Source organism: Brassica napus, chromosome C8 (genome assembly GCF_020379485.1).
Source record: "Brassica napus cultivar Da-Ae chromosome C8, Da-Ae, whole genome shotgun sequence".
Taxonomy (NCBI): domain Eukaryota; kingdom Viridiplantae; phylum Streptophyta; class Magnoliopsida; order Brassicales; family Brassicaceae; genus Brassica; species Brassica napus.
This window is the reverse complement of record NC_063451.1, coordinates 5295121-5320618: the sequence shown is the minus strand read 5'-3', so window position 1 is coordinate 5320618 and position 25498 is coordinate 5295121. Positions and strand designations below refer to the sequence as shown.

At 42.8% G+C, this 25498-nt stretch overlaps 1 protein-coding gene and 1 pseudogene across 1 annotated transcript; one reads left to right on the top strand and one right to left on the bottom strand.

Annotated features, from left to right (window-relative positions):
* Positions 1-252: 252 nt before the first annotated feature.
* LOC111198432 lies at positions 253-20599 on the bottom strand (annotated as a pseudogene).
* LOC106454210 lies at positions 15985-18497 on the top strand. Its single transcript, XM_013896367.2, has 9 exons — positions 15985-16170; positions 16687-16960; positions 17040-17154; positions 17246-17370; positions 17456-17541; positions 17632-17745; positions 17821-17978; positions 18047-18167; positions 18267-18497. Exons 1-9 carry the CDS (start codon positions 15985-15987, stop codon positions 18495-18497), a joined length of 1410 nt encoding a protein of 469 aa, XP_013751821.2.
* Positions 20600-25498: the final 4899 nt, after the last annotated feature.

Here is a 25498-nt window from a genome sequence, read left to right as displayed (position 1 = left end):
CAGCTTGGTCCTCTGGATGAAGGGTTATAATAATGTTTCGTGGGTTTTGGTGAGTGTGTTGGCTTTATGCGTACGGATTCCATGTAAACCATCCTAAAGATGTACTAACTATACTAACTGTTGGAACTAAGATTTTGACAAAAACAGAAGTCTAAAATGAACCACTAAGCCTTACAAGCAAATGAGAAATGTAACCAGTAATCCAAATAAAAAAGCTTTCGGGAAAAAGTAACCAAATATAACATAGACGGACTAGGTAAGCGAAAGCCCCTGTGTCTTTGTAGCACGTAATAGCAGGTGCTGCATCCCGACTTTTAAACCCTGTTGGTAAAAATTCACAAAAACACAGTGAGATAAAAAAATGATAGACAATATACTACCCTTTTGAAATTCAGTCAAAAATTCAAACCTGAAACCAAGTGTAGAAGTGTAAGTCAGTGACTTTGAGGCGGCTCGGTTCATCCACGTGAATGTTAAAGCTTTGACTTTGATCTACATAGCCTCCACGACCAGCAGCCATCTTGACCAATGTTCTTTTCTTAACTTCCCAAGCAGTTCTGAGTTGAATTGCAGGATGGAACGAAGCGAAATCTCAGACTTTAGGAATATGACAAAAATAAAATAAAAAAACTAAGCATTATACCTGTAAAGTGCTTTCAGGTCATCAGGTATGTCAGAGATATTTCCTATAGAACCATTCTCATTAATGAGAACCTTTTTCATTTTGGGAGTCCAAAGTCCTATTTTAGTTAAATCGTGAAGAAGATGTCTGTTCACGATTGTGAATTCACAACTGAGCAAGCCAAAGACACAGAATGATTAAACAGTTACAAAAATGTACTTACCAGGTCATATGATTTTAATATACAAACCTTAACCCTCCGTTGTTGATGTTTGATGCACAAGGCTCCAAACCTTTGTTGTTCCCAGCCAATGATACCAAAAGAGAGTTCCTCACTCCATTCTTTGATATCATATCCCTAAGAAAATCCCAGTCCCAACGGTCTGACGGAGTCGCATTCCACATGTCAGGTTGAAGAATCCCCCACACGCTATCCACAATCAGACATTATGACGGTAAGTAAATAATTACGAGATTACATGCATACCTTGCTCATGGGACTTCGTTTATATGTCTCATACGTGCCATCTCTTGCAGAAAGCTCTGAGGATGCTTTGAGAGCATGGTAGTATATGGTTTCAAATATATCCGTATTCAGTTGTAGGGCCTGAGAAACAACTTAAACTGTGCTTAGAACAGAACAGATAAAACAAAAAACGTTGATCATTAGAGCAGAGGAGGTTACCTCTGGAGAATCAAATGGCATTCCAAGGAGGATAAAGACGTCTGCAAGACCTTGTACATCAATACCAATAGGCCTATGACGCATGTTCGAAGTTTTTGCACTCTCTAGAGGATAGTAATTTGCGTCTATTATCTTATCGAGATCATTAGTAACACTAGCAGTTACCTGGCCACACAAAAAACATTTGTTAGGGATATTAGGTCAAAGATCAGTTGAGAATCTGATTTTAGGTCAAATGAAGCAAAAGGAAGGTTAGCATCTGTCTGACCTTGGCTAAGCTGTGAAAATCAAAGTAACGATTCTTTGAGCCTAGGCTGCCGGCAAGCTCAGATGGATGAGAGTCCATTGGAACATCCTGTTGTGAGCAAAAAGAATGTTAGTTAGAGCTACTATCCTGAGTGAATAATAATAAAAGGAAACTTAGAGAACCCGCAACCAATTTCTTCTAACTCACTTTATCCCTAACAAATCTTGGCAAAACAATCGATGCAAGATTGCACACAGCTGTTTCTGTTGGACTGCTGTATTGAATAACTCCACCGCATAAGCCGGAGGAGGTTATGGTACCAAGATTTTGCTGATTGCTTTTTCTGTTGCATGAATCCTAAAATTGAAATATTATGAACCAGTGGCTATATGACTAATATATGTTACTTACCTTGAAAAGCATGTATGGCATTCCTGTTTCTAGCTGGGATGTCATGATTTCATTCCAAAGCTTAAACGCCTTAAAGACCTTCTTTGCCTTTCCCTAAAGACATGGAGAAACATAAGAAGCAGAGCATATAAGTGTATGAAAAAGGGACTTACCTCTCTTTCATACTTTGTGTACAGTCTCTCAAATTCCGATCCCCAGCAATCTGCCAGACCTGGAGCTTCACTAGAACAAAACAGAGACCACTGCCCATCCCCATGGACTCTCTACATAAAAAGATCTGGAACCCTGAGGGCATAAAAAAAGTCTCTAGCCCTGTGATCCTCCTGTATTAAAAAAAAGTGTATATGGAAGCAGGCAAACCACATCTGAGGATAACATGGTTAATTATCTTGGTACCTTTCCGTGGTCTAGAAACTCAGAGATATCAGCATGCCATGGCTCCAGGTATACTGTAAAGCCTCCTTCACCTAGTGCAACAATATACATGAGATGAAGACTGAAGATGAGGAAAGGTAAGATGTACAATTCCTCTTACCTCCTCCTCCTTGATCAAGAAAACGAGAAGTAGCTTTGAAAACATCCAGCATTGGAGAGATTCCCTTTATGCCACGGATGTTATGAAAAGAAACACCGATACTGCCTGCAGATGTGCGTAGAACAGCACACTCTTTGACTGTATTGTATATGCCCTCGATGCTATCATCTTTCATGCAGATAAGAAAGGAGCTGCTCAACTGCACAATTCAATAGAAGATGAGCTATAAAACATTGAAGAACAATAAAGCTCTAGATATATATAGGTATTTTTACTTGAGGCCTTGGCGAGCCTGCGTTTAAGAGAGCAGGAGATGCATGAGTGAACAATCTCTGAGACATCAAATGGTAAGTTTTGATTGCAGACTCAATCTCTCCCAAATGGATGCCAACAGCAACCCTCATCAACATGTGCTGAGGCCTTTCAACGACTTTCCCTTGGACTTTCAAGAGGTACGATCTCTCAAGCATCTTAAATTCAAAGTAATTGTTTGATCGGAAAACGGTAATAAAGAAGATGTGGGTTTAACAAAGACGTCTTATTTATGGTCGGAGAAAACGTTCAGTCGGTTACAAGAGAAATGAAGAGAATGCGACAGAGAGGAAGCCGGTGGCTCGATGAGCTACCGGAAAAGTACAACTAACGGCGAGATGAAGCAAAGGTGAAAACCCTAATCTAGCCGCCAAGTGTTAGTCAATGATTTCGGATCCTTCTCTAGTTGTTTCCCCTTTCCCTTATATAGTCGTCCTGATGTTTCGTCCTTGACCTAATTTACGCCATCTTGGTGGGCCTCCACTGCTGGGCCGAAAAGCCCGTAGGCGTCCGAGCAGCCGCTGAGCCGAATATACTTCAGTCGACGATGATCGACTAAAAGTACTCAAGAGTCAAGCCGAGAGACCTGACTCTTGAGCCGACCGATCGAGCCGTCGCTCTACCTAGTCCGGGCCAGGCCTTTCTATTCTTCGGGCCTTGTGGGGTGGTCAAATCCATCCTCTACAGTAAGTCCCCCCCCCCCCCCCAGTCCATTAGTGAGCGAACTGCTTTCTGGCTCGTGATGGATTCTAAGGTTTGAAGGTTTGAGGGAATAGAAGGCCTGTCGGAAGGTTGGAGCGGTTGGTCGATGAGTCGCACAGCGTCGTTCTCTCGGAGGCGAGCAGTAGAGGCTTTATCGCTCCTTTTGGTCGTTGTGTCGCAGGGAAGGTTCTGGAATATTTCCGCTTGAGGCCGATTAGTCGCGGATATTCAGGTCCCGACTGACATGTCTAGATTAACCGTTGGTTTATTCTGATTTTAAGATGACCGACGTCTGATTTAGGCGAGAAGCTGAACCGTCGCGAGGGTCCGCTGGACATTTGGGAGAGTTTCGAGGCCCAAATGGGCCCGTTTGAATTTAATGATGACGCCTCGAGTTTCCCCCCTTCTCTTCCTTTCATAACATGTCGAGAAGCGGAATCGTCGCGAGGGTCCGCTGGATTTTTAGGGTGGATTTCGAGGCCCGTTTAGGCCCGAATAGACCTAATGATAGCGCCTCGAGTTCCCCCCCCCCCCTCTCTTTTCCTTATAAATACGCAGATCCCCTCTCATTTCTTCAAGTTTTCCTCCGCGATCAAAGGTACTTTCTCTCTCCTTTCCTTATCTCTCTAAGTGTTATATCCTTCTTTCGACGCGTTCTTCGCCGTCTTGCTCCACCATGTCGTCAGTTCAGAGACTCTCGAGGCAGCAGAAGGGGAAATCAGTTGCGGCGACGTCGGCTCCGGCTAGGAATCCTGACGGCGGTTGCATCGGGGACCTCGAATCGGCTCATCATACGGCGATGATGGATACAGTCAATTTGTCTCGCTCCCAGAGGCTTTTAGTCGCAGATGCGACGAGGCTTGCGAGAGAAGGAAGTGAGAATGTCGCTGTAAGGGACGCGACGGAGTGTGCGAGAGATGGACAGAGCGGGGCGGTGCCCGTTGACTCTATTACCTTGAGAGCTCGCGCAGTGGAAGACGATCCTTCGGAAGACGACGATTCTGAAGCTGAGTTGTTTCCGACGACCTTCTATCCCGAAGGGATTTTCGAGGAGCTTCCACGACTACATCCTGACTTATTGCGCCCTGCTTTCGTGGCTGGTCAAGATTGGGACGGTGTGGACGAGACTAAGTCGACCCCGAGGAGCGTGAAGAGGGTTCTTCGGGCCAAGAACGCTACAGGCGTGACCTTCCTCATTCCTACGAAGGAGCAGAGGCCTTGGTCTCCTCCGATCAGGTACCAAACGGTATACGAGTCCTATTTCCAGGATGACACTCGCTGTTGGTTCCCCATCCCGCGACTGATCTCCGCGTACGCTAAGCGGCGAGATCTTGCGATTAGTCAGTTACTGAACGGCTCGCTACGATTAGCCTTCACCTTATCAATTCTGGCGGAGCAGATTGATATGCCGATGAGCGTCAGGTCGTTCGAGGAGATGACCTCGATAACCGACATGAAAGACGGAACCTACTCGGTGAAGATGCGACCAAACTGCAATGTGTGCGCTGGTCATCCAAACAAGACGCAGAATTGGCAGCGTTCCTATTTTTTCCTCAAATCCGATGACTCGGCTTTCGAGGAGCCTCCTCAAGAGGATTATCGGGTCCTATGGAACCGTTCTTGTGGTAGAATATCTTGTCGCGAGCTACGTCTGACTTTGTCGCTCTTAACGAAACTTTCTTTTTATTTTGTTCGCAGTTGGCCATCCTACGTCTCCGGTCTATCCCGAAGATTTCCTGAAGAGCGTTTGAGCCGTCGCCTTGCTTCGAATCTATCGTTGGTCCGAGATCACCGTCGAGAAGATTTGTGAACTTAAAAACCGGATCGCTCGACGTGCGTTCTCTCGCCACTTCTGATTATTCTTTCGATCGCAAGGTTTATTTGTCGCTTCCTGACCTTTTCTGCCTTATGTTTTCAGGAGAGTGGAGATCTGATCTTTCGACCGTTCTTCCTATTCGCACTAAGCGACTAGACATCTTCCCGAGGGACATCCAGAAACAAGTTTTCGAGGCAAAGAGGATGGGAACTCTTCCTGACTTAAGCGCGATGCTAGCTGCCCAGCTGGGGCTGACTAGCGGGGAAGGGCCCTCGACGGCGGTTCCTCGCGTTGATGAGGTCCCCCCTTCTGATTCTAAAAATGCGGGGAAGGGTAGGAAAAGGAAGAGAGGTGGCTCGGGAGTCAATGGGAGCGTTGAGGAGACGAGCGTCGCTCCTCCTTCTGGTGAGCCCCAGAAGAAGAAGAAGAAGAGAAGGACAAAGAAGAAGTCCGCTGACGAAGAGTCGGAGAATCCCGAGGAACCAACTGAAATAGGGGAGGGAGATGTTCAGGAAGAAGAACTTCGATCTGAAGAAGAGGTTCTCGAAGGTGAGACCTCAGGAGAAAAAGACGACGAGGAGGAAGCCGTCGAAGAAGAGGAACCGAGGCTTCCCTCGGCGCTGCCCACTCGGGCGATCCCGAAGAGGAGTCTGAGGGGTCGCCACTTCTGATAAGGGGGCGCGGCGATGAAGTTGGCAGTGAGGCGCGATCTCCCGCTCCAATATCTCCTTGCGAAAGGGTTCCGGCTCGTCCTAATAACGGGGCCGCCAAATTGGTACCTCTTCTCGCGGTGACGCCGTCCTGAGGACGGTTCCCGGAGTTAGCTTTCCCGATAAGGTTGACTTTCATTACGAGGGACCAGCTATTTTGGCGTACGTTCCGGAGAAATGCGGGGAACTCCTTCGTCAATTAAGGGGAAGGGCGAAACCCCTGCCTGCTGTGAAGGACCTCATCTTCGGGGGCGAGTACGAGGAGGCTGCGAGGGCCAAACTGTTGGTAAATAATTCGGTTCCCCTTTATCTTTTTCTTGCTTCATTCTTTTAGCGTCAGTCTCTTATGGTTTTCGTCGCTTCGCATGTTCAGGGGGATAGCGCGATGAATATTGTGATCGATAAATACGATACTGCCCTGAAGGGAGCTTTGAAGGAACTCGAGCTGGCTAAGAAGGAGTTCGCTGAAAAGGAAGAAGCTTCTGCTCGTCAGCTGAATGCGTCGAGGGCCGATGTCGGGAGACTTAACGGGTTAGTTACTCGCACTATTGCTCGAAGGGACGAGCTCAAAGCTGAGTTAGAGGCATCCCAAGGAGTCGTCCGTGAGCTTGAGCGAAAGAACGCCGAGCTTGAAAGTGAGAAGGCTTCACTCGCTGCATCCCATGAAAGAGAGATGAGGCGCCTTAGAGATTCCAGAATCCTGGAAGTGACGAGGGAAAGAGGAAGAGTTGAGGCCGAGATGGCCGCGAAAGCTAATCGTCGCTTCGCTAAGATTCGCTCCCGAGAAGAGCGACGAGGTCCATACGAGGAGGCCCGGTTGCTTCATAGCCAAGCCTTCGGAACCAGGAAATGCCTTGAGGCCTTAAAGAGGGCTGGGAGCGACATCTCGCAAGCCACTATCGAGATATTCGCCGAGCAAGAAAAGAAATACGAGCAGGAAGCCGAGAAGCTCAAGGTGGGCGAGATACCCGAGGGAGATCTCACACTTTCTCCTCTTGTATTGGACTCTCAGTTTGTGGATGCTCGAATCTTGGCGAGTCTCGATCCGTATGGGTTCAACACCGGATTGATCGATCCGGAGACCATAGCGAGTCTTCACGTTCCACCTACTCATCCGACCGAAGAGCGACGTGAAGACCCGACGCCTCTTCTCGAAGGTCCTTTGGCTGCGCTTGGGAGAGAAATGCCTAATCGAGGAAACCGTGCTGCTGAAGATGACGCTCCCGTCCTCGTTCTCTCGGAAACTTCAGCTGAGGGATCCCGTCGAGGCAATGAAGGAGAGAACGTCGAGGCGCTAGAAGAAGCTGATCCAGAGATCGTCCCGAGATCAGACGAAGTGCATGTTTCTCCGGCTGCTCATGAGTCGAGCGTCAAGGCTTCGGAGCTCTCCGCCCTCAACGATCGTGAAAGCGACTGGGAGGACTAGCTTCTCTTGTATGTTGTTTCCTTTCAGTCCCAGAGGACTTGTGTTGTTATCTTTTAGACTTTTGCCTTCTGAGGCTTTTATTCTGTTGTACTTTTCCTTTGAATTTCCGTCTTTTCGACTTCTTGCCTTTAGTATATTTCTATCAGATTATCAACTTTATCTAGGACTTAGGCGTGTTTTAATTTTTGGACGGATCCGTTGTCTCGATGTTATGCATGTCTATTAGATGCATGATTATAACTCGATCGTCATGACTTTCTCTCGGTTGTTTTCCTCGACTTGCGATCGTTTGTCATTTAAGCTTTATTCTTTATTGTGAATCTTTGACGTTGATGGTTCCAAGTCGATCCCAATCGTAATTTCTAAGCGTTCGGTGGGCCAGACCTTACTTTAGTAAATTATAGGATGAGTTAGAGTCATTGTCTCGGCCGTGTTGGTTTAAATCGCAACACGGGCGACTCCCGTGAATACGTGTCTGATCAGGACATATCCAACGTGGGATGCGAGTACCAATACACTTGTACGAGAAGCCGAGGCCTGCTCGTGTAGGCATCGCTTAAGCGATCATCTGTTTCGGAGATCGATTCCTCGAGGAGGGGGTTTTTCGTTGTTTTTTTTTTTTTTTTTTTCGGCTAGACCCTTTTTTTTTGGGCTGCCTACGTATCCCTTTGCGGGAATCAAGCCATTCGTAGTTCTTAGATTGTGAGTAAAAGTGGCCTTTGAGGTGCATTTACTCGGTTTTTTTTTTTTTTTTTTTTTTTTTTTAAAAGCGAGTAAAAGTGGCCTTAGTGGCGCATTTACTCGGTAAGGCGTTCGTCTTGACTAAGGATGGAAGAGGCGGAGATGTTTGGAGTTCCAAGCTCTCGGTACTGCTTCGCCTGTTGAAGTCTCGAGGCGGTATACTCCTGGTTTGATGACTTCGACTATCTTGTATGGTCCTTCCCAGTTGGCTCCAAGCTTGCCGGCTTTCCACTCCTTAGTATTTTCGAAGACCTTTCTTAAGACAAGATTGCCCATTTCGAGGGGACGCGATTTGACCTTTTTGTTGTAGTAGCTCTCGATTTGATGCTGGTAATTCTGGATACGGAGTAGTGCTTGGTCGCGCTTTTCCTCGATGTCGTCGAGTGCGTCGAGCAGCATGTCGCGGTTGAGTTCGACGTTTTGTGGCATTCGCGATCGGCGCAAACTCGTCACATTCACTTCTGCGGGAGCCATTGCCTCGATGCCGTAGGCCATCGAGAAGGATGTAGCCTTCGTCGTTCCGCGAGGAGTTGTCTTGTGGGACCATAGGACACCGTCTAGTTCATCTGCCCAGCAACCTTTCTTTAAGTCGAGCCGTTTCTTCAGACCGTCGATGATGGTCTTGTTCGTCGACTCGGCTTGGCCGTTACTTTGCGGGTTTCTCGGGGTCGACATGTTGAGTCGAATTCGCCATCTGTCGCAGAATCCCTTGAAATGATGCGAGATGAATTGTGAACCGTTGTCTGTGATGATCTCGTATGGGAGCCCGTGTCGGCAGATTATGTTCTTCCAGACGATGTTTTGCACCTCCTTGTCGGTGATGCTGGCATAGGCTTCGGCTTCAACCCACTTGGTGAAGTAATCTGTGAGGACCAGGATGAACTTCTTTTGGTGATGTCCATTCCCCATCGCATGAATGGGTATGGAGCGGTTAGGGTATGAAGGAACTCCGTTGGGCTGTGTATGGTGGAAGCGTGACGCTGGCATTTGTCGCACTTGCGCACGTATGTCTCGCAGTCGGCGTTCATGGTTGGCCAGTAGAATCCGAGATTCTTTACTTCTAATGCGAGAGCTCGTCCGCCCGAGTGATTTCCTGCTGCTCCTTCATGTGTTTCGGCCATGACTAGTCTCGTTTCTTCGCCGGAGATACATTTGAGTAGCACCTTCGTCGCGGTCCATCGGTGTAGTTCCCCGTACATGACAACATAGTGTGCGCTACGTCGCTTTAGTCGCCGTGCGTCCCATTTCTCGGTGGGCAATAAACCTTCAGCGAGGTAATCGATGAGTTCCTTGCGCCAATCTGTTGGCTGATCATCTTGCGAAGGAGGTTCTGCTTCGTCGATGTCCATCGCTTCGCTAATCGCTGCTGCAATCGCAGTCTTCTCTGCCTTCGTGTTGATGCTCGGTTTCTCGATTTTATGGATTGGGATTGTCCTCTTGACTTGATTGTGTAACTTGCTTCCTAGAGCAGCGAGGGCGTCGGCACAGACATTTTCTCCGCGAGGAACCTTCGTGAGTTCGAAGAACTCGAAGTCTCGCGTGAGGTCTTGGACGAGTTTGAGGTAGGCGTCCATCCTTTCGTTGCGGACGTCGTAATCGCCGAGGTACTGGCTTACGACAAGTTGAGAGTCGCAGTAAGCGCTGACTCTTGGCTTTCACTGCCTTGGCGAGACGGAGCCCTGCGATGAGGGATTCGTACTCAGCTTCGTTGTTTGACGCCGCAAAACCAAAACTGAATGACTGACGGATGAGTTCTCCTGTTGGTGATTGCAGTTGCACTCCTGCTCCCGACCCTTTACTCGTGGATGAACCGTCGACGTGTAGGATCCAGTTTACACTTGGTAGGATGAGGTCTTGCTCCAGATCTGGTGTTAACTAGATCAAGAAGTCGGCAAGGACCTGTGACTTTGCTGCTGTGCGATTCTTGTACACGATGTCATGTTCGCTCAGCTCCATCGCCCATTTAGTCAACCGTCCTGACTGGTTAGTATTCTGCATAACCGTTCGGAGTGGTTGGTTGGACAGTACTTCAATCGTGTGCGACTGAAAGTAGGGTCGCAGTTTCCTGGCCGAGGTGACGACAGCTAAGACCATCTTTTCGAGTGTTGGGTATCTCGTCTCCGGCTGGGTCATTCTTTTACTGGTGTAAAAGATTGGTTTCTGTTCTCCCCGATCTTCTCGAATGAGCACGCCGCTGACGGCGGAGGATGTGACGGCTATCTCAAACTCGTCCAAGACGATGTGTCGCCGGCTTCTGGCTTCGATAGTACTGGGGGGTTGTGAGGTAATGCTTGAGTTTATTGAACGCCTCCTCGCACTTTTCGTCCCAGGCGAACCTCTTATTGCCCCTTAGTAGCTCGTAGAAGGGAAGACACTTATCGGTTGATCGCGAGATGAACCTGTTGAGAGCTGCTATGCGTCCGGTTAGTCGCTGTACTTCCCGGCTGTTCTTTGGGCTTGGAAGGTCGAGGATCGCCAAGATCTGCTTGGGGTTAGCCTTGATTCCTCGTTGAGTGACAATGTAGCCGAGGAATTCTCCCGAAGTGACACCGAAGGTACACTTGGCCGGGTTGAGCTTCATCCCGTAGTCGTTCAAGATCTTGAAGCAGTCGCGTAAGTTGTTTAGGTGATCGTTGGCCTTGAGCGATTTGACTAACATATCGTTGATGTACACTTCCATGGTGTTGCCAAGCTGATCAGCGAACATTCGGTTGACGAGTCGCTGATAAGTCGCGCCGGCGTTCTTTAGCCCGAAGGGCATCACCTTGTAGCAGTAGGTCCCTCTGTCGGTGATGAATGCTGTCTTCTCGCGATCGTTGGGATGCATCAAGATCTTGTTGTATCCCGAGAAAGCGTCCATGAAGGTTAGGTGTTCGTTACCAGCAGTTGATTCGACGAGACGATCGATATGAGGGAGTCGGTAACTGTCCTTTGGGCACGCCTTGTTGAGGTCCGTGAAGTCGACGCATATGCGCCATTTGCCGTTTTTCTTTTTGACGACAATCGGGTTAGCCAACCATTCGGGGTATCGGACTTCGGTAATGAAACCCGCGTCGAGGAGCCTGTCAACTTCTTCGTTTACGGCTTTAGATCGTTTTGGACCGAGTTTTCGTCTCTTCTGTCGGATGGGTTTGAACGTCGGGTCGACGTGCAGTTCATGGGAGGTAACTGCGGGGTCGATCCCCTTCATGTCGGAAGTCTTCCAGGTGAACGTCGAGGTGTTGTCTTTGATGAAAGAGATGATCCTTGAACATATGTCGTCGGACAGGTAGACGCCAACTCGGATGATTTTCGTCGGGTCGGACTCATCAATTGCGACTTCGCGAACTTCCTCCTTCTGGGGGTATATCTTGTGGAGTGGTTTACTGATGGAGTTGACAAGGGAAGCTTGTTGCTGCATCTTTACAGTTCCGATCAGTAGTTCTCTCGCGGCTTGTTGATATCCCCGAATCGTCTGTGTTTTGCCGTCTTTTCCGGGAAACTTGACGCATTGATGATAAGTCGAAGGGACGGCTTTCATGGAATGCAGCCATGGTGTTCCGAGTATGGCATTATAGGGTGCTTTGGCGCGGATGACGGAGAACTTGACGGTGCGGGTTATACCACCTGCGTATACTGGAAGGCGAATTGTCCCGATCATTTGCTCCGAGGCTCCGTTGAAGCCGGTGAGCGTGCGAGAGGAAGGCTTCATATCCCTTAAATCAACTCCCATTTTGTCGAGTGTGTCGCGAAAGATGAGATCGACTGAGCTGCCGGTATCAATAAGGACTTTTACGACTAGACATTCGCCGATGTCAAGGTCGACGAGGAGAGGATCGTTATGTGGCATGTGGACGCCCTTGGTGTCTAGTGCCGAAAAAGTGATCTGGTGATCATTTTCGACTGGAGAAGGCCACTTCTTAGAGGTGGTTGCTTGACGTTTGTAATCTTTGACGGCTCGAACCGAGTCACCGCAAGGTGGTGATCCGCCCATTATGACGCTAATGTGTGGGGCTCGGGTAGCTCGCATTGATTCGAGTTGCTTCCTCAAATCGTCAGTTGTGTTCTCGAATTTAGGAGTTTGTGCAGGCTGTTTCTTTTTTGATTCGAGACGTCGTCGCAGATCGGACCCTTTCGAACGGTTGAGTTGGATTCGCAGGTCGTCGGCCTTCGAATTGAGCTGGTCACGAAGGTCGCCAATTTGACCGACTCTCCGGGCGTTGCATTTTGAGTTGGTCGCACAGAGGTCGGCGGTTCCTGTGTTTTCGTTCGTGGCGCTCTTTCGCTTCAATAGAATGTGCAGGTCTTTATCTGTTGTCGAGGGAGTAAGCGACTGCTTATCCTTGCTGTCCAATTTATCGCGCAGATCTGGTTGCACTGTCGGGACGTCATCATCAGAGGAGTCACAAGGGCGAGAGAGTATGACTTCCACTCGTCACCGGCGACGCGGGTGTTCGTCTTCTGACGAATCGTTGGCGGGACCGACGTTGTTGACCGGAGTGCGTTCAGGGCTTGCTCTTTCCTCGCTCGGGGCCGTGTTCTTTTGAGATTTCTGTGCCTTCTTCTCCTTGTTCTTACTCCAGCTTTTGGTGTTTTTCGGTGTCGTAGGAGAGGTGGGCATTTGGATTGTCCCATTAGTGATCCCGTCAAAAAACTGCCCGGTGAGGACCTTGCATTCCTTCGTATCATGGGAATCCCTTTTGTGGTAGAGGCACCATTTTTTTGGCTCCTCGGAGTTTGAACTCGCTGGTTCGGATGAGCTTGACTGCTTCGGAGCGGAGTCTCGATCCCAGTGGTTCCAGCCTTTCTCTCGCGTGATGGCTGCTGATTTTGGAGATTCCTCATCACCGACCGAGCTAACGTAGCCTCGCTTCTGAGTGGTATTTCCACCGGAGGAGTGCTGGCGGGGCTCGGGGCGGGTGTCGTTTGTTCGGGCGGGTCGCTGTTTCGCTGCTGCTTCTTTTGCGAACTTTGCTCTTGTGTCTTCTTCCATACGGATAAAGTTGTGCGAGCGAGCGATGGCGTCGGAGACAGATTTTGTCGGGTATCGGTAGAGATCCTGATGGAATGTGTAGTCGACGTGCAAGGTGTTCATCAAAGATTCGACGGCGATATGGTCGGGAATATCAATCTTCGAGACAATAGCTTTGAACTTCTCCATGAAGTCGCGGAGGCTTTGGCCGCTGGCGTGAGTGAGGTTCCACAAATCTGACACGGTCGCTTCATGGTTGGTGAACATGATATAATTCTTAAGGAAAGCCGTTGAGATGTCGTGGAAACAGTCGACGGAGTTCTCTCTGAGGTCGGTGAACCAAGTAAGGGCCGATCCTTCTAGTGTTTTGACGAAGAGTTGGCAAAAGCCGGCGTCTTTGTCTTCGTCGGTCAGGTTTGCGCGTCGCATCGCTATGTTGAAAGACGTGACGTGAGTAGAAGGGTCAGAGCGACCTTTGAAGGTTGGAAGACGGAGTTTCTCCATCTTCTGGAGCCGCACGCCGGTAACCTTTTGCGTGAAGGGTGTACGAAGAGATTCCGCGAGTACATGCTCGATTTGGGGCGCGGACGTCGTCACCTGGTGGAACTTCGAATTGATGTCGAGGACCGACTGTTTCAACGCAGCTAGTTCGCTTGCGGTGTGCGCGTTGATGTCGTTACCGGCGCTTTGGTTATCGTTATCCCGCGTAGGTGCGACGTTGGTGGTTCGTTCTGTGGCGAACAGGTGTCGACGATACTGCGCCGTTGAAGCTTCGGCGTTTGCAGCGATAGGAGCAAGGATCTTTGCTATCGCCGTGATTTGGTCAACTGCCGCCTTCTGCGCCGCTTCTTGTAGGGCGAGGCGTGCCAGGATAGTTTCCATAGACGCAGGAGGGGGGAGTGGAGTTACTGGTGTAGGCGTAGGTGTCACCTCTGGAGCCGGCGTCACCTCGAGAGCTTCGCGCTCCTCGCCTGACGAAGAACTGTCGTTGCTAACGACCATAGTTCTGACGTTACTTTGCTAGTTGCCCCATGGTGGGCGCCAACTGTTTGATTGGAAAACGGTAATAAAGAAGATGTGGGTTTAACAAAGACGTCTTATTTATGGTCGGAGAAAACGTTCAGTCGATTACAAGAGAAATGAAGAGAATTCGGCAGAGAGGAAGCCGGTGGCTCGATGAGCTACCGGAAAAGTACAACTAAAGGCGAGATGAAGCAAAGGTGAAAACCCTAATCTAGCCGCCAAGTGTTAGTCAATGATTTCGGATCCTTCTCTCGTTGTTTCCCCTTTCCCTTATATAGTCGTCCTGATGTTTCGTCCTTGACCTAATTTATGCCATCTTGGTGGGCCTCCTCTGCTGGGCCGAAAAGCCCGTAGGCGTCCGAGCAGCCGCTGAGCCGAATATACTTCAGTCGACGATGATCGACTAAAAGCACTCAAGAGTCAAGCCGAGAGACCTGACTCTTGAGCCGACCGATCGAGCCGTCGCTCTACCTAGTCCGGGCCAGGCCTTTCTATTCTTCGGGCCTTGTGGGGTGGTCAAATCCATCCTCTACAGTAATCATACTCAAAATCACGATCATATACCATCTCCCTGTCCAGACGTTTAGCATTCTGAGATTGAAACGAAAGAACAATTCAGTAATATACAAAATAAAAATACATTCTGAGAGCTTAATTATTAGTGTACCTCCGAAACTATCGAAAATACATTCTCAGCTATTAGAGAAGCATTCAGTCCCGATTCCTCGTTGACATAATTGTACATGTAAGCAACCCTGAAAAACATAAAAACTCAAACCAATGATACACCCAAATCCAAACAAAAATAAAATAAAATTAAAAGCTGGACACTCACGTCTCAGAAAATGATTTCTCGGTGTTCTTGTGTAGATTTGAGACAGCAATCCTTGCAGCCAGCTGAAAAAACAAGAAAAAACATTACAATTTATGCAAGTATCAGGGCAAGAATTCTAACTGTCTTCAGGAATGACTAGAATCAATATACTTACGGAGGCATAATCAGGATGGTTACAAGCCATGGATGCAGCAGTCTCAGCAGCCAACTCGTCAACTTGACTCGTGGTGATTCCGTCATAGACACGGGCATAAACTTCACGAGCTACGAGGATAATGTCACAGCGGTAACTGCTAAGCCCATAGAAGTTTCTTAAGTCGCGCAGTAATCTTATCCAAGTGAAGAGTTTCCACCCTTCCATCGCGCTTCACTACGTGCATATTCTTTTGGAGGCAGATAAAACACTTGTAGCTAAGAGAAACACAATAACAATGATAATACATATATATATATATATACATATATATATATATATCCTACTATATAAAAGGGGCTAATTTGGGCGCTTCTAAGGGGTGCCACATGGGCAAAATAATCCCCACCTATCAAACTGCCATGTCACTAGTGGACTGGGCTTCGAATTAAAATTGCAATAAAAGGTTTGGGCTTCGTTGTCGCTTACAAAATCCCTACGATTTGCCGGTGGGCCAGGTAAAGAACAATCTCGCAGCCCAGCCCATTAACCCTAATCGCCGTCTCCCTAAAACTAAAGCTAAAGATCGCTCATCCTCTCAGTAACTCTAATCGTCGTCTCCCCCATTTCTCTTCCCGCATGGCGATTCTCTTCGTCTCCCCCAAATCTTCCCGCATAACGCCTCCGATGAAAGGGCTGGAACTTCAATGTTCTCCCTTAAAGCCTCCATTCAAGATCCCTACGGACCTTCCACATCCCCCCTCCGACTTCTATCTAGATCCCTATTTATACTCTTATCTCTCTTACCTCAGATCGTTAGATCTCTACCCTAATCATGGCGAAAGAGACTGCAATCCGCACCGGCGAAGCTTCTCCTCCTCTCCTCTTCCGACATGTTTCACCAGGACCAGGAGATTCCACCATGCAGTTTAGGCTTCTTCATTTCTGGGATGCTCGCAAGAATGTCAAAGGAGGACCAGTCATCCTTCTTGGGATCGAGATGCTTATGATCGATGCGGAGGTATGTGTTCATGTCTCATTAGATTAGCGTATATATTGGGGTGATTTATTGGAAAAAACTTGATTTATTTATTTGAAATTATATTAGCGTAACCCAGATTTGTTTTCATGTTTCATTGTTGTTCATGTACCTATTATATAGCGTGATAGAGATTAGAACTGGAAAGTTTGTTTCTGTAGCCTTAAACGCTTTTAATTATAAATAAACACTCTAAAAAAACACTTGATTTATTGGGTTGAGATTATATTAGCGTATCTTTGATTGCTTTTCCTGTCTCATTAATCACTTGATAATGCTGTGATATAGAGTTTTCTGTCTCATTAATCACTTGATAGTGATGTGGTATAGATTAGATTAGTATAGAACATGGCTTTGAGTAATACTGAAACTGGAAATTTTGTTTTTGTTGCCTTATATCTTTGTAATTGAACGGTTATAACAAAAAATATATTGCTCAAATAAGACACTCTACTTTTAGCTATTCAACTGACTCAGTATTGTTTCTCTGTTCTGTAGGGAACTTTGGCTCAGGGGTTCATCGGTCAGAACCATCGCAACCAGTATGAGAAAGAGCTCCAGCGTGGGAGAATCTACACACTGACAAACTTCTACGCGTCCAACAGCAAGGTGATGTACCATGTTAATGATCAGAGGCTGGTAATTTGCATCTCCCACGCCTCTGCCCTGTCGAAAGTTGAAGAAGACATTGAAGGCATTTTGACAGAGCGCTTCAGGGTCCATTCCTTTTCAGATTTTGAAGCCAAATGCGATCTCAGAGGGGATCTTCACGGTAAAGTTTAGATATTTTCTTATCATGTTTAACCATTCCAAGCGGTTAACTTTGTATTGCGTGTAACTGTTTGTTGTAGATGTTGTTGGCCACCTTAAGCTGGTTGATGGCCAGGCTCTCCATCAGCGTCCGGTTTTGTGCACCAATGATGACTCAGCTTCTCGGAAAGTGATGGTCCATTTGCAGCTTAAAGAGTAAGCTGTTGTAGTTCGACCAATACATAAATATCATTTTCTAATTTATGATTCTTACTTAAATTAAACATCTACTCTTTGTTAACTGCAGCGGTCCAGTGATTAACGTCTATCTATGGGACGAGGCCGCGGAAAGTTTTCGCCTGAAGTTTGACGCAAGTGCAGCCACTCCAACAGTTCTATTGGTCACAACGGTCAATCCTAAGAGCCTCAGTGGTAATCTCTCACACTCAATATAAGAATTCCTGATCACTCACACTCATCTAGATAAACCTACTACTAACTGTTTCTATATTGACAGGAAAATTGTGCCTAGGTTCAATGTCCTCTTCAAGAGTGTTTTTGGATGAAGAGGTTGACCCCACCAAGGAATACTTGGCCTGGTTAGTATTTTATTTTTTTTAGAAACAACCTATAGATTAGTCTATTATGTATTTAACACCTTTGATGATCGCCTGATTTAAAATTCTTTGCAAGGTTGACCACAAACCCTTCTGTAACTTCTTTGGCGAACACCCTGTTGAGGTGGTCAAAGCTGAGACTCTCACAATAAGTGAGATTGCTGCCTTCCTCAAGCGTCAGCCTGCTCAGGTAATCCCATTCCGTTATCAGAATCAAACACTTTTCTTAATGTAGTTTCTAACAACCCTTAGGATGTGATTTCAGGTTGCCTACTTTGACGGCATTGCCACAATTGATGATGTAAAGCTTGGCACTAAGTGGTATTACATTGCTTGCAAGGATTGCCAGACCAAGTTAAACCGTGGGCCGACAACATTGCTTTGTCCAAAATGCGGGAATGAAAATGCTACTGCAGTAGCCAAGTAAGTTTCTCCTCTCAAATATGTTTTCAATCGACAATGTATATACTAATCACTTAGTTTTTAACCAGCTATCGGGTGGAGTTGTCTGTCTATGATAATGAGGAGCAGTGCACGTTCATCATTCTCGGAGATACTGGGAAAGATCTCACAGGCAGGAAAGCAACAGAGTTGATCAACGCTTGTGTTCAGGTAATTGTTGTTCTGTTGATAAATGATAATTTCCATAATCTTGACACTTATTTTAATCATAGAGTCTACCAAGTTGATAAATGTATTCTGTTATATTAGGAAAAGGGTGGAGATGCGGCTGAGCTTGAAGTTCCACTGCCACAGTGTTTTATTGATACAATAGGCCAGACAAAGAAATTCAGGATTAAGGTGGCTCACTACAACTTCACTTCTACCCGACTGTCCTTGACCGCTACCAAGATAGTCTCACCAGCAGATTTACCACCAAAGAATCCCCCACTCAACACGCCATCTGCTCTTCTATCCACAACCCAAAACAACCGTGCATGAGCTGAAGTGGAGATCTCAGAGGTAGCTGAGAGCAGTAGTGGTGGATCTTCCTATGCAAACAATCATCAAACTTCAGCAATTGACGAGCAGAAGAAAGCAAAGCGTACCAAGCGTAGTGGCTAGATCACATTCAGTAAAGTTACTATATCAATGGCTGGTACAGACTGCCCAGTCAGCTTGCTTCTCTAATAACAGTCTTCTCATTTCTCTTTAGCCATTTTACTTTTTCTTCTTGCTAAGACAATTCGTTATTGAAACATGTTATGGTTTTGTTTTCTTATTGAAGTTGTTTGGTTTTCTAATTATGTCTACCTGTTAATTATTCACTAAGAACACGTAAACAAATTGCAATGCATGCAAACAATAAGGAATACATCCTTTACGAGTCGCCTTATAGTAAAACAAATGCATGCATGAATTGGTTTTTGTCGAGCTGTTAATTATTGGATAGACTTCTAGCTATACACGTCTAAATCAAAATCGATTTCTCCAAGTTTAACTGGCCCCATAGTAATATTCTTCTAGCCTAAAATCCCGCTTGCATTCACTAAGAAGTATATAACATATATTCTGCCATTAATACAAATTACAAAAGATATGGAAACAAAACCATAACGTTAATCAAAATATATATTCAAGCTCTGACTCTAAGCTCAACCATAACGTTTATCCATCGTCTCTCCCTCTGCAAAAAATCAGTGTAAGTTATTCAACCTAATCAGTGTAAGCTATTCAAGCTAAAATCATAATGTTTATTCAAGCTATTCAGTGTAAGTTTTTTTTCCCAACTGACGTATGATGGTTTCCTACACTACAAAGATTACTTTAAACAATATTGTGCAATAACGATTTGTCTATAGTATTGGTATTCCGTTTAAGTTATTAACATCTGCACTCTTCACGTAGATACATAATCCCACGAGAAAACCTGCTAACGTCATTTGGTAAGAAATCGTCTACGATCAACAAGCTGTACCCTTCGTCGCAAAAGCCAATTAGCTGACCTATTTTTTTGTGGTCGATCTAACCAATCATTTTAATATTCTTCTTTTTGTTTAAGGAAGTGATGTTCCCAACAGCATGGTCAAATCAACCTCCAAAGATCCTCCCCTTCTAGGAGGTATTTTATATTTACAAGTTCATTTTTGAATCAAAAAATTATTAGTATTGATATATTAATTTAATACTTAAATCTAAGGTAGATTTTCCTTTCAGATAGTACTGATTTTTTTGTATTTAAAAATACAAACTATGAACCGTATTAATTTTACAACAACATATTTATATTTTACATTTTTTAAATAAAACATCATTAGTATTTATTATTCAACCAATAATAAAATATAATGTATACTAAATAACTGATTTTACATAATGTTGACATTACTTCTGAACGTTCCTTTTTATTATTTTTACTTTTATATTTTCTATATTAAAAAACCATTCATTATTTATCTATCTGCTATTAAACCAATAATAAAATATAATGTATAATAATACTGGTCATATAACATTAATTATTAATAAATTTTATATATAAACTTGAAAATGTTATTTATTTTAGAATAAAAAATTCTCTTTAAGTCGAAATATAATAAAAACGTCAAAATAATAAACAATATACTAAATTAGAGAAATATATGTCAATGTCATAGAAGAAGAAAACAAAATTAATTCCCAGAAACAAAGGGCAAAAAGCAGAAATAAAAAGCTTAAAAGTATAAACTTTTTGAACATTCATAAAGCTGAAAACGACAGTATTGTTCTTGGTTAAAAACAGTGTTTTTTTGCATAAAGCCAACACCCCATAATTGCTTCAACATGAGAAATTAATTAAATCATCCATTTTAGCATGCTCATATTACACACAATCACGTATCATTAACGTCTTAGATATATCTCAGTTTGAACCGGAATCAGTAGCTTTAACTATTGTAGTGTCTGTGAATATGATTCCTCTTCTCTTTAAAGTCTAAACTAGCGCGCGGATATGAATTTTCAGTTTTTAATTATTTATTTTAGTAAATGATGTATTTGTAATATTCGTTCAAATTATATTTATTAAGTACATATTTTTTTTTTGCATCTTAAACTATCTATTTTTTTACGAATGTGTGATATCATATAAAAATATATTAAAAAATGAGTATACAGAGTTAATTAGATAATTGTAAAAACATAAATTTTTCTTTTGTGTGCGATATCATATAAATAATGATCCGCCCAGTTAACAAAAATCATGATTTTTTTTATGTGTAATTTTTTATTTTAACCATTTCCTTAAAACTATATTAAATTTTACATATTTTAATTAGAATATTTTTAATATCTTTACCTTTTTATTTGAAATGCAACTCAATATTTTTTAAAAAAATTATAACAAAATATTTAAAAAATATTTTAGAATTTGTTTGAAAAATATGAAAATTACATTTTAAATTAAAATTATCCTAAGATATGATAAGTTTTGATGTAAACGAAAACTTAAATTATGTCAAAAATAAGTATATTCAATGATAATAACAATTTAAATTGATTATTTTTAAAAATACATTTACAAAAATATCGTTTGAAAGAAAATTCATTTATCTTTCAAATATAAAATGAAAATATTATAATTAAATAATAAAAAATATAAATAAAAACCATAAATTTAGCAAATGACAACTGAGTTATATTATGCTAAAATTTTCTTTCTAACAATTTAGCAAATGACAAATGAGTTATTAGCAAATAATACCATATAATTTTTAAAAACATAGCCATTCTTAAATATTTTTTGAATAAATAATTATTTTTAAATTTACTCAACTGAAAATAATATCCGTACAATTGTGTGAGTCAAATTCTAGTTTTATTGATGCATGTTATATATTAGTGGTGCATGTTTTAGGTAACATTTTAATGATGCACGTTTTTTAAAATCTCCATTATTATAATTATGCACGTAAAGATAACTCATGAGTTTTTTTGATTGATTAAATTACATTATGTCCAAATTTATTTAACGATATTTCATAAATGCAAGTGAAAAAGACAAGTTAAAAAATATGGAGATTAATTAATGAAGTTGAACATTTTCAAATGGGTACTTCTCTTTTAATAATATAGATTACTGAGCAGGGGTTTTTATATTTGTAATACCATTTTCTATAATAATTTTAAATTATTAGTATTGATATATTAGTTTAATACTCTAATCCAAAACTCTAATAAAACAAATATAAAAGCACATTATTATAATTGTTTGCAAATGTAGGTCTCCCTTTTATATAGTAGTGATGTTTTTAATTTAAAAATACAAATTATGGACCATTTTACACTGTTTATCATAAATTTAGTTTCATATATATTTAGTTTTAATACATTTTTAATTATTTACATCTTATTTAATTTGATTCTTAACCATACAACAAAAAAAATGACAAATCCAAATAATTTTCTGTAGTTTTAGATAGTTAGCCGGTTAAAACTCTATGATTGACAAACAAATATTATTTTTGAAGGAAGTTTATTGTTCCAATTGAGGCTCTTAGAATTTGATATATAATTCAAAAAATTATTTACACCCTATTAATTTATCAAGTTCTCTATGTATTACCATTATTTAATATATTTGTGTACTCTTTATAATCATAACTTTATTTATTAATAATATTCTTCTTTCCAATATCAGAGTCATCAAGTTCGAACACAACGAAGCGTAAACGTGGATGGCCGCTAGGAGTACGGAATAAAGTGAAAGGTATACACAAAATTTAATCACAATCAATCAATGTTCTATATTATTTACTTATTAAAAAGCCCAAATATAATAGAGACATGTCTCGACTACTTGGTCCAACTATTATGATTTCATTTATTTATTCTACTTCTTCCCGAACAGCTCCATCTGCGGAAATTATGCCACAACATTTTGCCCCATAATTCTTTGACTGTGAGTTATCCAGCTATAACTCACAAAAAACAAATACTACATTAATATATTTGTGATGGTTTTGTGGTTTTGTTAATTTGACACATATATTTACTAATAATGCGTTTATGAGAAATAATTGTACCTTTAATAGGTGGCTGCGACATCTGTGCGTTACACGGTACATAGATTCAAAAGAATAACATTTTTAGTCTATGTTAAATAGACTAGCTGATTATTAACACACAATTTACATTTAAATCCATGCAGTGGCAAGAACAAATGCACGTGCCATGCGAAGGGCAATATTACTATCAAAACGTACATCAAGAAGGATGTAAGCATCAAATAGTACAACTACAACTTCACATTAAAATAAATTAATTATGTGGAGTAACTAACAACAAGTTCGTTTATAGGACCTACCGCATCTATGCTAGCACGAAATCGACAACTAGGCATAGCTAAGGGAAAAAGTACATATTTCCCTACATTAGATACATTATTACAGCTTCCCTCATAATAAGTACTCATGGTGCAATACATTTTTTGTAAAATTATCAATTTTTAAAAAATTGTTTTAGAACTAATTAAAATATTAATATAATCATTCTATTAATATATTTCTTAAATTTAGAGACATTTTTAGAAGAAAATATAAGAAGTCAAAACGGATACAAAAACAAATTTATTAAGGAGTCGTTTATAGAAATCTTTGGTTCCCAAAGAAAAAAAAACATCGGGTCAACTAACCACTTCTCTGATAATGGAGTTGTCAATGGTTCCAAATAACTATTAAATCATCATCTAATAGTCATCTCTCGACTATTTAACTTTTTCAGCCTCTTCCGATGTATTATCCTCCTCTGAAGTGAAATCAAAACCAATTTTAGAATGTCCATCATGTGGTGCTTTAGTCTGGCAATCCGAGAGCACTGGAAGAGACCCTAGAACGAAGAAGTTACGCATTAGCATTTGTTGCAACCAAGGACAGATAAAACTTCCGCCTCTGAGACAACCTCCACCCGTGTTAGAAAAGCTACTGCAATGTAAACAATTTCGCGAGACAATCCGAGTTTACAATGCCCTCCTAGCTTTTACATCTATTGGAGCGAATATAGATTACAGTGTTGTTTTCGGCAGAGGGCCATTTACATTCCGTATTCAAGGGCAGACTTACCACCGTATCGGATCCCTCATTCCTAAGCCAGGTTTACCACCCAAGTACCTACAGCTCTATATTTTTGATACGGCAAACGAAGTTAAGAATCGGCTGGAAGCTTTAGGTCAAACAAACTCTGAAGGAAAAGTAGACGAAGCCACATTAAAAGTCCTTATAGAAATGATGGATGCCAACAATTGCCTTGCAAAGGTTTTTAGGTGGGTTCGAGATCGGTATGAGGCGAACTCCGAAGAAGATTTTACAATCAGTCTCATATCTGATAAAGGGAAAGGCAAACAATATGACTTACCTCAATCATCTGAGGTAGCTGAACTTATTGTCGGCGACATGTCAGACACTATATGTGAGAGAGATATAGTCGTCCAGTTTCAGTCAACTAATTTGAAGGAGATACGAGATGATCATCCGCTATACATGAGCCTCCAGTACCCACTTTTGTTCCCTTATGGTGAGTATGGTTTCAATACCGAAATTCCGTTGCATTTAGAGGAAGGAAGCTCAAGGACAAGAAAATTTGTCAGTATCCGGCAATTTTATGCCTCCCAAATACAAACTCGGTGAAAAGAAGGAATGACACTCATTAAGTCTCGAGGAAGATCGTCTTCGATGGCATAGGAACAATCAAGATGTTCTAAGGGCTGAATTATACAGCAATGTTTGTGATGCAATCAGAAAAGGTGACACCGATGCAAGGACAGTTCGTAAGAGGTTTATTCTACCACCAAGTTTTACTGGTGGGCCCCGTTATTTGATTGAGAAATATCATGACGCAATGGCGATATGCAGACAGTTTGGGAATCCAGATTTATTCATCACAATGATGGCAAACCCAAATTGGAAAGAGATAAAAGACCATCTAACAGCATACGACGGTGATAGCCCGAATGATAGACCAGATATTGAGTGCCGAGTTTTCAAAATGAAACTCGACCAGCTGCTAGATGATTTTAGGAAGGGTACATTCTTCGCCCCATACACAGCAGGTACTCTCTTTAATTTGAAAATTTTAATTCACATTTTGCATCTTATAACAAATTGAAATCATTTCTATATCAGCTCTTCATAGGATTGAGTTTCAAAAAAGAGGTCTTCCCCATGCACATATTTTGTTGTGGTTTGGAGACTACTCAAGGATCCTCAGCCCAGAAGAAATCGACAAGATTATTTTGGCCGAACTTCCAGACAAGCAGAAAGACCCCGAAGCCTATGAATTGGTTGCAAAGCACATGATCCATGGGCCATGTGGAGTCCATAGACCTCGATCACCATGTATGGAGAATCATGTGTGTGCGAAGAAATTTCCTTGCCCATTTACTGAGTCTACATCAATTGATAAGTCTGGGTACATAATATATCGTCGCCGTAAGAACGAAAATGCTAAGGTTTTAAAGGATGAAATTCTTCTAAATAATGCCTCTGTCATCCCTCATAACATAGAAATCCTCAAGAAGTATGCAGCTCATATAAACCTGGAATGGTGCAATAGAACATCCACTATCAAGTACCTTTTCAAATATATCACAAAAGGAGTCGACAGGGTGACAGTTCTGATTGAGAAAGGACCCGAACCACCGATATCTGAAGCTGACGGTGTTTCAAAGGAATATCTCAGTTCCGATAGCTTCGGTATAATAGACACTGACTCTGAGAACAACGAGACATTATACCCAGTGGAGTATTTAAACTCATTGAGCTTTACAGGCCTGCCTGCACATAAGCTTACATTGAAAGTGGGTGCCCCTTTCATGCTCCCAAGGAATTTAAGTCAAAAGAAGGGGTTATGCAATGGAACACGTCTGATTGTCACTTACCTAGGTGAGCGTGTTATCCAAGGTGAAATAGTTACAGGCTCTCATATTGGACATAAAGTGTTCCTTCCAAGAATCATACTATCAGAATCAG